The 14714-nt window shown below is 41.7% G+C and overlaps 2 protein-coding genes and 1 non-coding gene across 14 annotated transcripts in view; 2 read left to right on the top strand and 1 right to left on the bottom strand.

The window, feature by feature from the left end:
* LOC105493420 (RAD9 checkpoint clamp component B) overlaps positions 1-3288 on the bottom strand; it is a 39943-nt gene extending 36655 nt beyond the window's left edge. For 3 of the 10 annotated variants that reach the window (XM_011761032.3, XM_071071111.1, XM_011761033.3), the window contains exons 1-2: positions 2399-2566; positions 907-977 (exon numbers count right to left, since the gene is read on the bottom strand). In XM_011761032.3, the coding sequence (XP_011759334.2) occupies positions 907-977; positions 2399-2435 (108 nt within the window). In that variant the 5' untranslated portion in view covers positions 2436-2566. Of the gene's footprint in view, positions 1-906; positions 978-2398; positions 2567-3053 lie in introns of those variants that run through there. The other 7 variants (XM_071071113.1, XM_011761036.3, XM_011761037.3 and 4 more) reach the window with 6 other exon arrangements.
* LOC105493419 (VPS29 retromer complex component) lies at positions 2594-14239 on the top strand. Of its 3 annotated transcripts, XM_011761030.2 has the most exons (5): positions 2716-2733; positions 5139-5150; positions 8138-8329; positions 11769-12004; positions 12851-14239. In XM_011761030.2, the coding sequence occupies exons 1-5, from the start codon at positions 2731-2733 to the stop codon at positions 12966-12968; spliced, it is 561 nt and encodes a 186-aa protein (XP_011759332.1). In that variant the 5' UTR covers positions 2716-2730; the 3' UTR covers positions 12969-14239. The 3 variants fall into 3 exon arrangements, with proteins under 3 accessions (XP_011759333.1, XP_011759332.1, XP_070927218.1); XM_011761031.2 differs by lacking the exon at positions 5139-5150 and having other exon boundaries at positions 2594-2733; XM_071071117.1 differs by lacking the exons at positions 2716-2733; positions 5139-5150 and adding an exon at positions 5166-5228.
* LOC112428872 (small nucleolar RNA SNORD50) lies at positions 7921-7990 on the top strand. Its single transcript, XR_003020935.1, has one exon. It is a non-coding gene; the product is annotated as a small nucleolar RNA SNORD50 (small nucleolar RNA).
* Positions 14240-14714: the final 475 nt, after the last annotated feature.

Genomic DNA, 14714 nt, shown 5'->3' on the forward strand with positions numbered 1-14714 from the left:
GCTGGTCTCGAACTCCTGGGCTCAAGTGATCCTCCCATCTCGGCCTCCCAAAGTGCTGGAATTACATTTGTGAACTACCACACCCAGTCATGGGCCTTAACCTTAATGTGTGAAATGGCAGAAGGCAATACATAAGGGAGTTACAGCATATTGGTGGTCTCATACCTTGTCTAAGGGAGGAAACCATTATTCAGTTTCAGCCAACTACTTCCACTTGGGAATGAATGCAGTCCCAAAACTGTCAGGTCTTCTGAATTTTCATGAGAAGCAGGAAAAATTGGACTCTCTCATTTTTTTGAGAGGGGGGACAGAGTCTCACTCTGTTGCCCAGGCTGGAGTGCAGTGGCACCATGTCAGTTCACTCACTGCAACCTCCATCTGCTGGGTTCAAGCAATTCTCCCACCTCAGCCTCCCGAGTATCTGGGATTACAGGTGCCCACCACCATGCCAGGCTAATTTTTATATTTTTAGTAGAGACGGAGTTTCACCATGTGGGCTAGGCTAGTCTCGAACTCCTGACCTCAGGTAATCCACCCACCTCGGCCTCCCAAAGTGCTGAGATTACAGGCGTGAGCCACTGCGCCCGGCCTCAATTTTTAAATGTTGGAAATTATTTCAAATTAAAAAAAAACAAAAACAAAAACAGTACAGGCCAACAAACATTCCTGCAGACCGTAGCCAGTCTCTTGACTACCAGCTTGTGACTTCCAGTTTAAATTAATCAAGCTTATCCGCATATTTTCAACTTTACTATGCTCTAAGTATATTCGGATATGTAAAATAAAGATAAACAGTGAAAGGGATAATTACAACTTCTGGATTTCCCAGTTAACATTCAATCTGGACTGGGATCTTTAAACACCTCCTCTTGCCTTAATACATGATCTATTAACTTTCTTACTTACACCTTTTTTAGATGGGTCTAGCCAGAGCTCGTCACTAATTCGTGATAGAGCTTGAACTGCTTTCCCAAATACTATGGAGAAAAAGAAAGGTGATGCTTATATTCTTTCCCTCTAACAATGAAAACAAATCACAAGACTAGTTCAGCATTCAGAGGACTGGAGAAATTCAAAAAGAACAGTATCTTATAGACTAATGCTATATTACTTTTATACAGTATACCCTTGGCAAAATGCCAGACACATAGAAAGGGCTCAATAAATTTGTAGTATGTGAAATGATAAAACTGACCGAAATTCATCCTTCTATATGTTTCCAGTGTTACATGGAGCTACTGTGGCAAACCAGTTTCCATACTAATATATTTTACAAGTTGATTTAGATAAATGTATTTGACTCCCCCAAAAACTGTGAAAACAGTGCATGGAGAAGATAATCTGAAGAGGTTTTAATAGCTTGATATCGAAGTCACAACAAGTCATGAGTGAGAAATCAGGGGTATTCAACATACATCTCTGATGTTTGAGGGTAGCCAGACTTCCCCACCACAAAACACATTTAGGGCAGGAAAACACACTAGTCTGATCCCGTATGACACTGTTAATGTTCTTTTTTTTTTTTTTTTTTTTTTTTGAGAGAGTCTCACTCTTGACACCCAGGCTGGAGTGCAGTGGCGCGAGCTCAACTCACGGCAGGCCTCGACCTCCCAGGCTCAATCGATCCTCTCACCTCAGCCTTCCAAGTAGCTGGGATTACAGGAGCCTATCCCGTACCCGGCTAATTTTTGTATTTTTAGTAGAGACGGGGTTTCATCATCTTAGCCAGGATGGTCTCGAACTCCCGACCTAAGGTGATTCACCCGCTTTGGCCTCCCAAAGTGTTGGGATTACAGGCGTGAGCCAAGGCGCCCGGCCTAATTTCCATTTTGAAAGCGCCGTTTACAATACTAATAGTTTTTGTACATTCCAGCTATTACTGGGCTCTTTACATGCATTTCCATTTCACTGACTCCAAACAAACTCTGTGACGAAGGTGCTCATTACCCCCGGTTCGGTTTTAGAGACCGAGCCCCAAAGAGATTTAGTGACTTTTCCAAGGTCAAACATTTTAAAAAATGGTAGAATCTGGGGGAAAAAAAACAAACAGGTTAATGCTTTTCTCTTGGCACAAAAAATACTTTTACTGTCCAAGCATTATTTTTTTATCTCAACTCCTCCCCATGCAGTCCTCAGCTTCCCGAGTTTGTGGCCCCATGGTACAACCCTATTTCCCGGATACCACCCATATTACATCTGCCTTTAAGTAACACGAGATGGGTCCTCATGCTCCCCTCAAAAGCTAACAGGACCTTAAGTGGGTGGGACTGTGGCCAGGGCGTGCGTCCTCAGTCCTTGCACATAAAGGCAAAGAGGAAAAATTAGACGACGATAGGGACGACCTATTAACGTCTGCTTTTCCCTCTGCTAAATGGGAAGACAACAAAGGCCGCTCCACCTTTCACCTGACTGCCGCTCATCACGCACTTCAGCATGGCTGCCACACGCTCTAAAAAGCAGGCCCGGAAGGCGCGCCTCAGCTCGACGGCCCAGGTGCCCGGATGTTGCCCGCGCTTTTCGAAGCTTCTCGATCTTGTCTCTGCACTCCACCACCCCGCCTCCACAAGTTCCCAAACTGCTTTACAGCGGGGAAGGGCCCGTGCGGGCCTCCGTACGGCAGTTTCTGTCGCCCTCTGTGCTCATTGGTTGCGGTTAAGTAGGCGGGTCGCCGAGGAGCCTGAGGAAGAGGGCGGCGGCGGCGGTGGTGACTGAGCGGAGCCCGGTGACAGGATGGTGAGGGCTGCAGCTGTGGCGACAGAGGCCTGGCTCTCGGCTGGGGTGCTGCGTTGTTGGGAGCTGTGGGGAGTCCCAGGAGGAGGGATTGGGAAATCCCGGAGGCCTCGGCGTCAGGGCCTACGCGCTGGCCTGGGAAAGGCCCAGGAAGAGGGCTAGGGAAGGAAGGGAGCGGCCACCTTTGGGTGCGGCTGGCCTAGGTCTCGTATCCCGGCCCCAAGGGGCCAGAGGCCATCCAAGGAGTAAAAAGGCCCATCTAAGCTGCCCGACCTGTCACGAGACCCGCACTCCCGAGCCAGGGAAGGCCATTGATTCTATACCTCGAGTGTTCCGGGGATAGGGGCACGGTCCTCCTCTGTTTCCAGACGTTTCCTACTCCTTTCCCGCAAAAAGCATCTCCCGCTGGTTGGGGTGTAGTGGTGGAAGCTGGCCTCTCGAATGCAGAACGGGAAGTAGCGAGCAGAATTTCGTACCCGTTTAAGTTTCCCATCTAGGGAAAGGGAATAAACGACCCTCTTCGCCCCTGAAATAACATCCAGCTGCCATTGAAATGAACAGGTGTGCGCTCAGAGGGCGGGATTTGGCGCTTGCAATTGCTGGAACTACTTCTTTCCACGGGTTGCTACGCCCCTTTAGGGTAGGATTCCTTAATGATGTGTGAACTCCTTGAAATTGTTAGGAAATTTTTATAAATATATACATTTTTTCTGGGGAGAATGCCGGTGTTGGAGACTTGCCTAGTCTCCAGCCACCTTCAAGCAATCACCCCTTCACCCCCAGTAGGTTGGTGCCCCTCAGACCTTCCTACATAAAAATTGGGGGCCTCTACTAGAGAGGGCTTATAGCTGTAATCGTATTTTTCTTCTTTTTTTTTTTTTGAGATGGAGTCTCGCTCTGTCGCCCAGGCTGGAGTGCAGTGCCGCGATCTCGGCTCACTGCAACCTCTGCCGCCCAGATTAAAGCCTCAGCTCCTGCCTCAGTCTCCCGAGTAGCTGGGATTACAGGCGCCCACCACCATGCCCGGCTAAATTTTTGTATTTTTAGTAGAGACGGGGTTTCACCATGTTGGTCAGGCTGGTCTCTAACTCCCGACCTCAGGTGATCCACCCGCCTCGGCCTCCCAAAGTGCTGGGTTACAGGCGTGAGCCACCGTGCCAGGCCTGTAATCATATTTTCAAAGGTGCCTTTGACTCTTAAAAAGTCAGTTGTTTGAAATGGAGCTGTGATTATCTTCATATTTGTGTTGATGGAGGTTGGCTGTAAAGGGACGTCTACCTCTTATAGACATTTATTACATTCTTCTTTATTTTTACAAGGAAACCAAAGAAACCATGCATTTTTAAGATTATTACTATTGCATGACAAGCAGCCTTTTCAAGAGGGGACTTACAGACGTGGCAGCCAAAGATTTATGGTGCATGCGTCTTTAAAATCTTTAATCTCGCTTATAATTTTTGCTTCTAAACAGACTCCAATTTAAAGTAATCCAGTTTACAGTAATTTCGAGACACCTATCCATGGGAGAAGACATAATTACTTGCCATGGTTTCAAAATATTAATGTTTCTTAAGTTGTTTGAAAGGTGGGCCCTCTTATTTAGGGTAGTTGTACTGGAACATCATTTTTCGTATGAAATAGAACTGGGAAAAATTTAGCATTAGCCAGTTCTTTAATGATTAAAAGCATTTTATTTGGCAAAGGATGCAGACGTTCAACACTCAGTACAGTGTCCAGAGTCTGTGGGCAGCAAATTCAGGTGTGGGAAAGGTCCAGTTTTACCTGGATAAATGTATTTGTTTTTATTATTTTGTCTTCACCTTTAGTTGATTTATTCATCACTTGATAATGTATTCATGGTGCTGTGTTGCATCAGCTACAAAAGATCACCTAGCTGCAGCATAATTTTCCAGCTACTAGAATTTTGAATGTAAGATAATTAAAATCCGTGTACTTGAACAATAAGACCCTAAGAATCCAGAAAATGTTAGCCTTTAAGCTATTACTGATGATAAATTTTCCACAATGTCTTGTAGAAATCTAAATTCATTATTTTATAAAACTTTATGAAAATCTAAACAGAATGGAAAACAGAGATGGAAGTCAATGTACAGAACAAGATTAAGAAAAATAGAAAAAATTGACAAGACAAATTTATTAAAAAGTGTGTGTGTCATGTTCAAAAATAAAGCAAATGTTTCTTTTGGTATTGTTTTGAGCACAGCTGATTTTTAACATTTTCTTTCATAACACTCAGAAATCATTAACAATTGTTTGCTCATTTGGTATGGGTTTTTTGTTCTCCTTTTTTTGATTTTTTTGTTGCTTTCTTTTAACATTGGTCATGTTTCACCCTTTTTTTTTTTTTCATCCCCCCTGTCTGCAATCAACTTCTTCATTCCACTAAGGCTGGGCACAGAGTAAGTTTCTTCACTTAGCTCCTACTAACAATGGTGGTTGGGTGGCTGTTTACTGACTGGATTTCTCACCCTTTTAAGGTCTGTTGAAAGGAAGTAACCAAATTCCCATGCTTTTATTGGGTTGGTTATAAGACTGCCATTTCCAGGATCTTTTGCTTTCTTAAAGGACTCTATAATCTATGTCTATCCCGATTTGTCAACGTGTGGAATTTGGGCAGGAACATGTTTCAAAGTATGACACCTGTTATGTAACACTATTTCCCCATAACTTTGTCATCAGCAGGAAACCAGAGGATTCTGTCCTAGTAAGGATCCCTACTAATTTGAAATCATTGTGTGGTCATTCATACAGTTATATCTTTAGACTGCTAATAGTCTTGAGTCTTGGGGATAATCCACAGTACTTTATAGAATTAGGTCATCAATCATTATAAAGTACCATGTCTTACTAATGTTCTTTCTGGTACATTCAGATTAAACAGCTCATTCATTATTAGTACCAAACATTTCAACCTGTTGTAGACATATACCCTTTTATGAGTTTGGGGTGGTTGTGGTGGTTCTTCTTCTTCTTCTTTTAAATATAGAAATCTATTATTTTTACCTTTTTCTCAAAGCGAGATTCCCATACTAACTATGTACTTCAATCCACATCAGAAGGAATCCCCTTCTAAAATGAGGATTGTTCTATACCCAGGTACTTTTATGTTGCTTACCAGTGAGGGTGGAAAATTCAGTGGTTTTTAGTTTTACAGATGTTTTGTCTACTGAGATCTGCATTGAAATAATTAATATAGGTCATAGAACAAATACTTGCTGAAACTAGTCTTTATAAAGAAGAATCTTATTTAACAATTTAAAGTGTGCTAATTTCATAACCTTGTGTTACTTTGAGATTACAAACTATGTCCTGATAACTCTGTGTCCTGATAACAGTTCCTTTTCTTTGCAAAATTTTAATTTTTGTTGCAAGATGAATCAAGCTTCTTTCGGTAATCATTTTAATTTCACACATTTTGGGTTTTTTTTGATTAATTTTCATTTACAAAGTCTGCAGTGGCAAAACTGTTTTATCCTATTAGCTATTTAATGTTTTCTTAATATTAAAGAATAATCATGCCTTTAAAAGCAGTTAAAGGGCATGTACATTTATGCATGGAATATCTGTAAAGGAAAACATTTTGTATAGAATGAAGGTGCTTATACTGATCATCGTGAAGAAATTGATTCTGTTGGGCCGGGTGCAATGGCTCACGCCTATAATCCTAGCACTTTGGGAGGCTAGGGCGGGTGGATCACCTGAGGTCAGGTGGTGAAACCCTGTTTCTACTAAAAATACAAAAATTAGCTGGGCATGGTGGCGAGTGCTTATAATCCTAGCTACGCGGGAGGCTGAAGCAGGAGAATTGCGTGAACCTGGGAAGCAGAGTGGCAGTGAGCTGAGATCACACCATTGCACTCTAGCCTGGGCAACAAGAGCAAAATTCTGTCTCAAAAAAAAAAAAAAAAGAAAAAAAAAAGAAATTGATTCTGTTGTCCTTTGGAGGACAGATACTATTTTTTTTGTTTGTATGTTTGTTTTGAGACAGAGTCTCACGCTGTTGCCCAGGCTAGAGTGCCAGTGGCGCCGTCTCAGCTCACTGCAACCTCCGCCTTCTGAGTTCAACCAATTCTTCTGCCTCAACCTCCCAATTAGCTGGGATTACAGGTGCCTGCCACCACGCCTGGCTAACTTTTGTATTTTTCTTTTTAGTAAAGACGGGGTTTTACCATGTTGGCCAGACTGGTCTCGACCTCCTGACCTCAAGTATTCTGCCCGCCTCGGCCTCCCAAAGTGCTGGGATTACAGGCGTAAGCCACCGCACTCAGCCAGACAGATACTATTTTTAAATGATCTTTCTAACAGTATTCCGTTAAATGACTAAATTAATGTTTCTGAAATCTTGAAATTTTTAAATTAAAATTTTACAGGATTGGGGTTTATATTCTTGTATATTTAAAAGCAAAATTTCCTTTTGTCATCTGTGTTACAGCTCTAAACCACCTTATGCTAAATTTATCACTTGTTTAGCTGATCTCTTTTTTGTTTTAATGCTCTAATATACATGAAAGATTGTGGAAAAAAAATTTTTTTTTAAGTTGGGGAACTATACCGAGGGTATATATGCAATTTAATCCAGACCAAAAAAGTATGACAGTGAGGACTTCTAATAATGAAGGAAAGTGAAGATATCAAAGATTATAATTCAAAAGCACACGTTTACTTGATGAAACTGAAACATAGGCTGTTTGTGTATCTCTGTAACGTATGCCTAATAGTTTGAAGTAACAAAAATGCCAAATTTTGGCTACTATGCTTGCAAATAGTTGTCAGTCTAGTACAGATAAATTACAGAATTAATTTTTCTCTATTAACAATTTATTTTACAGCCTGGGCCACAGAGCGAGACTCCGCCTCAAAAAAAAAAAATTTATTTTAATGTTTCTGGGATTAATATTTCATGTTACAACTGCAGAAATATGAATTACCATATCAGTCTTTAAAAATGCCAAATTCTGTAGGGCCAGTAGTATACTTTATATTTTGTAATTTTTAAAATTCAGTGTATTTATAGGTCTCTAAATCGAATCACTTTAGAATGCTCGATTTCACTCTTGGTAAATAGAATGATTGCCTGCATTTTATATACACAACTGTTTACAACCAAAATAAGATTGATTTAGAAAAAGTACATTACCATAAGTATGTCTGTTTAAATTGTCATTATACAATCAATGATGAAACCTATCCCAAAGCTGATGACCTGAAGAAAAATACCTACAGATTCAGCTTCTGATATTAAATAAATAGTCATGATAGGAACTCTATGAATAATTTCTGGGATTCGGGATCTCTTATGAGACTTAAAAGGGGCTTACAGGAGGAGACTATTTTGTTTTGACATTATGTTTAACATTATGCTTTATCTCCCCTTGACAATTTAAAGTTGGTGTTGGTATTAGGAGATCTGCACATCCCACACCGGTGCAACAGTTTGCCAGCTAAATTCAAAAAACTCCTGGTGCCAGGAAAAATTCAGCACATTCTCTGCACAGGAAACCTTTGCACCAAAGAGAGTTATGACTATCTGAAGACTCTGGCTGGTGATGTTCATATTGTGAGAGGAGACTTCGATGAGGTGATGTATTTCCCTTTCCCTTCTCAAATATCTCCCTTTCTTGATTCTTACTTACATAAGCTTTATCTTTAGACCAGGGTTTCTCAACTGGTAAGGTCTTTTTTTTTTTTTTTTTTCCTTTTTCTTTTCCAAATGTAAAATTACTATACATATACATCATGCCCCTCCCTTACTGTTTGAAATCACTGATTTAGATCACTTAGTAAACATTAAATACTTATTCTAACTAAATAGATACTGAATAAAAGTGGCTTTGTAACTGTTTTTTGCTGTCATTTAGTTTATAAAGTTTTTTTTTTTTGTTTGTTTGTTTGTTTTGAGATGGAGTCTTACTCTGTCGCCCAGGCTCGAATGCAGTGGCACGATCTTGGCTCACTGCAACCTCTGCCTCTCAAGTTCAAGCAATTCTCCTGCCTAACCTCCCAAGTAGCTGAGAATACAGGCGCACACCACCACATCCAGCTATTTTTTTTTTTTTTTTTTTTTTTTTTCCTGAGACAGAGTCTTGCTCTGTCACCCAGGCTGAAGTGCAGTGGCCGGATCTCAGCTCACTGCAAGCTCCGCCTCCCAGGTTCACACCATTCTCCTGCCTCAGCCTCCCAAGTAGCTGGGACTATAGGTGCCCGCCACCTTGCCTGGCGATTTTTTTTGTATTTTTTAGTAGAGACGAGGTTTCACCGTGTTAGCCAGGATGGTCGTCTCGATCTCCTGACCTTGTGATCCGCCCATCTCGGCCTCCCAAAGTGCTGGGATTACAGGCTTGAGCCACCGCGCCCGGCCTATTTTTTTTTTTATTTTTAGTAGAGACAGGGTTTTGCCATGTTGGCATGGCTGGTCTCGAACTTGTGACCTCGGGTGATCCTCCCATCTCAGCCTCCCAAAGTTCTGGGATTACAGGTGTGAGCCACCGCATTTGGCCAAGTTTATAAAGTTTTTCTTATGAACTTTTCACTGCCACTACCTCTACTAACTTTATTCCAAGCCACTGTATCATTTTCTTGTATTCCAACTTCCTGATTCTACTCTTTTTTTTTTTTTTTTTTGAGATGGAGTCTCACTCTGTCGCCCAGGCTGGAGTGCAGTGGCCGGATCTCAGCTCACTGCAAGCTCCACCTCCCAGGTTTATGCCATTCTCCTGCCTTAGCCTCCCGAGTAGGTGGGACTACAGGCGCCCGCCACCTCGCCCGGCTAGTTTTTTGTATTTTTTGGTAGAGACGGGGTTTCACCAGGTTAGCCAGGATAGTCTCGATCTCCTGACCTCGTGATCCGCCCGTCTCAGCCTCCCAAAGTGCTGGGATTACAGGCTTGAGCCACCACGCCCGGCCCTAATTCTACTCTTGCTCCTTCTCCAACAAGTTTATTCTCCAACTAGCAACCAGCTTGATCCTTTTTAAGTGAAGTAAGCTCACATTACTTCTCTGCTAGCAACCCACCTGTGGCTTCCTTTCTCAAAGGTTGACTTTATAGGGCATGAGGGAGTTTTGAAGGAGTGATAGAGCTGCTCTGTATCTTTAGTGTAGCAGTGCTTACACAGCCATGTGCATTTGTCAAAACCCATCATTACACATGAAAAAGTAAAATTTTACTTTGTAAATCATGTCTCAATAAACCTGACTTTAAAGAAAACAAGTAAGGAGTTCTGGGCCGGGTACGGTGGCTCACGCCTGTAATCCCAGCACTTTGGGAGGCCTAGGGGGGCGAATCATGAGGTCAGGAGATCAAGACCATCCTGGCTAACATGTTGAAACCCCATCTTTACTAAAAATACAAAAAAATTAGCCAGGCGTGGTACTGGGTGCCTGTAGTCCCAGTTACTCGGTAGGCTGAGGCAGAAGAATGGCATGAACCTGGGAGGCGGAGCTAGCAGTGAGCTGATATTATGCCACTGCACTCCAGCCTGGGCCACAGAGCGGAACTCAGTCTCAAAAAAAAAAAAAAAAAAAAGGAGTTCTGTCTGGAGTTCCCATTAGTTAATAATGGGGTTTTTGGCAGATTACTTCCCCCTTCTGATCCTTAGTAAATATGACTGGAATGGATGATTTTTAAGACCCCTGCCAGTGCCAACATTGTATGGTGTAGCATAATAAACTTGATTCTAGTTTGAAAATTTTATTTTGGGCCGGTGCAGTGGCTCACACCTGTAACCCAGCACTTTGGGAGGACGGCGGATCACGAGGTCAGGAGATTGAGACCATCCTGGCTAACAGGGTGAAACCCTGTCTCTACTAAAAATACAAAAAAAAATTAGCCAGGCATGGTGGCGGGCGCCGCAGTCCCAGCTACTCGGGAGGCTGAGGCAGAAGAATGGCGTGAACCCGGGAGGCGGAGCTTGCAGTGAGCTGAGATGGCGCCACTGCACTCCAGCCTGGGTGACAGAGCAAGACTCCGTCTCAAAAAAAAAAAAAAAGTGTGTGTGTATATATATACACACACACATATATATTGTATTTCTGGGAATATAAGCTTTTCATAAATTAATGTTGGTTTGTGTTATTTAATGGGGTTCTTTAAACCAAACTGAAGGGCATACTGTCTTTTTATTGTGTTTTAAAAAGAGTTTGGAGAAACTAAAGGTGGCATGGAGGTGAAAGATGGGGAGATGAAAGGACAAACAACCTCTGTGTGCCTGTTTCATCATCCATAAACTGGGGATCATAATATAACCTAGGATCACTTGTATTAATTAAGTTGATATTTGTAAAACTTCTACAGTAGTGCCTGGCTCATGCTAAGTACTATATAAGTGTTAGCTCTCATTATTTTAAGCCATCTATGAAAGTATTAAGGCTATATTAAGCTATAATTTGAACATACCCTAACTTACATGCCTTAGGTAAAGGAAAATCACAAGTTTGGGGTGAATAATTATTTACAACATGCACAAAAGAACCCATATTCTATAGGAATAAACACAAAGGGATTGCATGATAAATTCCAGTTTATATTAAGGTATGTTTTAAATATAGTTGCAGCCTTCGAAACTGAGAAGAAATAAAATATTTATAAATGTGGGCCGGGCACAGTGGCTCAAGCCTGTAATTCTAGCGCTTTGGGAAGCCAAGGCAGGTGGATCACTTGAGGTCAGGAGTTTGAAACCAGCCTGGCCAACATGGTGAGACTCTGTCTCTACTAAAAAATACAAAAAAATTGGGCGGGCATGGTGGCGGGTGCCTGTAATCCCAGCCACTTGGGAGGCGGAGGCAGGAGAATTGCTTGAACTTGGTAGGCGGAGGTTACCTAGTGAGCCGAGATGGTACCACTGCACTGCAGCCTGGGCACCATAGCAAGACTCCGTCTCAAAAAAAAAAAAATGTATAATGTGTGTGTGGTGGGGTACTACATCAAAACATCCACGAGATTGAATATTTAAGCAAACTGATTTTTTTAAACATCAGTATCTCTAAAATACATATTTTCTTATGTCTCTTTCTTATATTAGAATCTGAATTATCCAGAACAGAAAGTTGTGACTGTTGGACAGTTCAAAATTGGTCTGATCCATGGACATCAAGTTATTCCATGGGGAGATATGGCCAGCTTAGCCCTGTTGCAGAGGCAGTTTGATGTGGACATTCTTATCTCGGGACACACACACAAATTTGAAGCATTTGAGCATGAAAATAAATTCTACATTAATCCAGGTTCTGCCACTGGGGCATATAATGCCTTGGAAACGTGAGTAGTACAGAATTTGGGAATTTGGGGACTTTAGTAGAATAATTGCATGTGTGACATTTCATAAAAGAAATGTGGCTGGGCACAGTGGCTTATGCCTGTAATACCAGCACTTTGGGAGGCCAGGGCGGGTTGCTTGAGCCCAGGAATTTGAGACCCTGTCTCTACAAAAAAAATTTAAAAATTAGCTGGGTGTGGTGGTGCATACCTGTGATCCCAGCTACACAGGAGGCTGAGGTGAGATGATCCCTTGAGCCCAGGAGGTTGAGACTGCAGTGAGCCACGTTTAAGGCTCTGTACTCCAGCCAGGGTGACAGAACGAGACTCAAAACATACATACATACATACATACATACATAAAAATGTGCCCCACCCTCTTTTTTTTTTTTTTTTTTTTTGAGACAGAGTCTTGCTCTGTCACCTAGGCTGGAGTGCAGTGGTACAATCTTGGCTCACTGCAACCTCTGTCTCCCGTGTTCAAGTGATTCTCGTGCCTCAGTCTCCCAAGTAGCCGGGATTATAGGTACCCACAACCATGCCTAGCTAATTCTTGTATTTTTAGTAGAGACGGGGTTTCACCATGTTAGCCAGGCTAGTCTCAAACTCCTGACCTCAGGTGATCCGCCCACCTCAGCCTCCCAAAGTGCTGGGGTTACAGACGTGAGCCACCGTGCCTGGCCACATGTGACCATTTAAATAAATCTAGCCATTTTGGCAATCTTTTGGTAACTGTTCATGTGACCTGTAACAGATTTCTCTTTGAATCCAAATAGTCATCTTAAATTGAAATTTATAGTGCTGCTGCTTTGTGCTACAAACACTGATATTATTTATTTTTTCTTCTAGAAACATTATTCCATCATTTGTGTTGATGGATATCCAGGCTTCTACAGTGGTCACCTATGTGTATCAGCTAATTGGAGATGATGTGAAAGTAGAACGAATTGAATACAAAAAATCTTAAAGCCAGGCCTGTCTTGATGATTTTTTTTTTCATTGTCCTATTGAAATCAAGTAATTAAACATTTAAGAGCCACAAAATTGTATCACTTTTATAATATTTTGCAGTAAAATATAATACCATCTTCTCTGTTAATACATAATTGCTCTAAGCTTCCTGTAAACTATAAGAATATATTTAGTTTACAGTATATGGATTCTGTGAAAAAATGTTCACAACACAGTAATTGGTCACTTGTTAAGAAAAATTTATCCTTGTAAATATCTTCAAAGTTGATATTTGGAACTTTATTCCAAAAGTAGTGCATGTGGAGAAAGAATCTAGACTATCTTGTATACATTTTTCTCTTCTCTAGTAATAAACAATTACCTTTCATTTATACTTTCTTGATAACCTGTATTTAATTTTAAAAAACATAAAAATGAGGAACCAAGTGAAACTACGCATATAAATATTAAAGTGAAGTGGATGAGATGACCTTTCAGAGCTCTTCTCTTATATTGTGTCATAATGTTGGACTCAGATTTTATTTGCTAAATAATATACCATATTGACATTAAATTAACAGTGATTCTTCAAACTGTTGTTATTTCCATTTTTCAAGGTTTAATAAAAGTTTTAACAATACAAGTTTAGGGGCCGGGCACAGTGGCTCACACCCTAATCCCAGCACTTTGGGAGGCTGAGGCAGGTGGATCACCTGAGGTCAGGAGCTCGAGACCAGCCTGGCCAACATGGTGAAATCCTGTCTATACAAAAAATACAGAATTAGCCAGGCATGGTGGTACATGCCTGTAATCCGAGCTACTCGGGAGGCTGAGGCAGTAGAATCACTTGAATCCTGGCCGGGCGCGGTGGCTCAAGCCTGTAATCCCAGCACTTTGGGAGGCCGAGACGGGTGGATCACGAGGTTAGAAGATCAAGACCATCCTGGCTAACCCGGTGAAACCCCGTCTCTACTAAAAAGTACAAAAAACTAGCCGGGCGAGGTGGCGGGCACCTGTAGTCCCAGCTACTCAGGAGGCTGAGGCAGGAGAATGGCGTGAACCCGGGAGGCGGAGCTTGCAGTGAGCCGAGATCGCGCCACTGCACTCCAGCCTGGGCGACAGAGCGACACTCCGTCTCAAAAAAAAAAAAAAAAAAAAAAAAGAATCACTTGAATCCTGGAGGTGGAGGTTGCAGTGAGCCGAGATCACACCATTGCACTCCAGCCTGGTCAACAACAGCGTAACTCCGTCTCAAAAAAAAAAAAAAAAAAAAAAAATACAAGTTTAGCAAGGAAGCACACTAGAGTAATATATAATGTAAAGAAGTTAGTGTAACTACTCCCAACTTAATCTAGTCTGAGAGTCCAAGTTATTTATGTGGCAATTTCATAAGATAGGGAAAATGTGTATTTACATTTTAAAGTTGTATTCAAATAGCAAATATTTATTGAGCACCTACTTTGCAAGTCAGAGCATTATCTCTGTCAAATGCTGTTCTGTATCTGGATATTTCAGAGCTTTCCTTAGCCCAATCAAGAAAATACTGGTAGGATATTCTCTTTTTTCTCTTTTTTTTTTTTTTTTTTTGAGACGGAGTCTCACTCTGTTGCCAGGCTGGAGTGCAGTGGTGTGATCTCAGTTCACTGCAGCCTCTGCCTCTGGGTTCAAGCAATTCTAATTCTTCTGCCTCAACCTCCCAAGTAGCTGGGACTATAGACACGCACCACCATGCCCAGCTAATTTTTGTATTTTCAGTAGAGAC

Source organism: Macaca nemestrina, chromosome 10 (genome assembly GCF_043159975.1).
Source record: "Macaca nemestrina isolate mMacNem1 chromosome 10, mMacNem.hap1, whole genome shotgun sequence".
Taxonomy (NCBI): domain Eukaryota; kingdom Metazoa; phylum Chordata; class Mammalia; order Primates; family Cercopithecidae; genus Macaca; species Macaca nemestrina.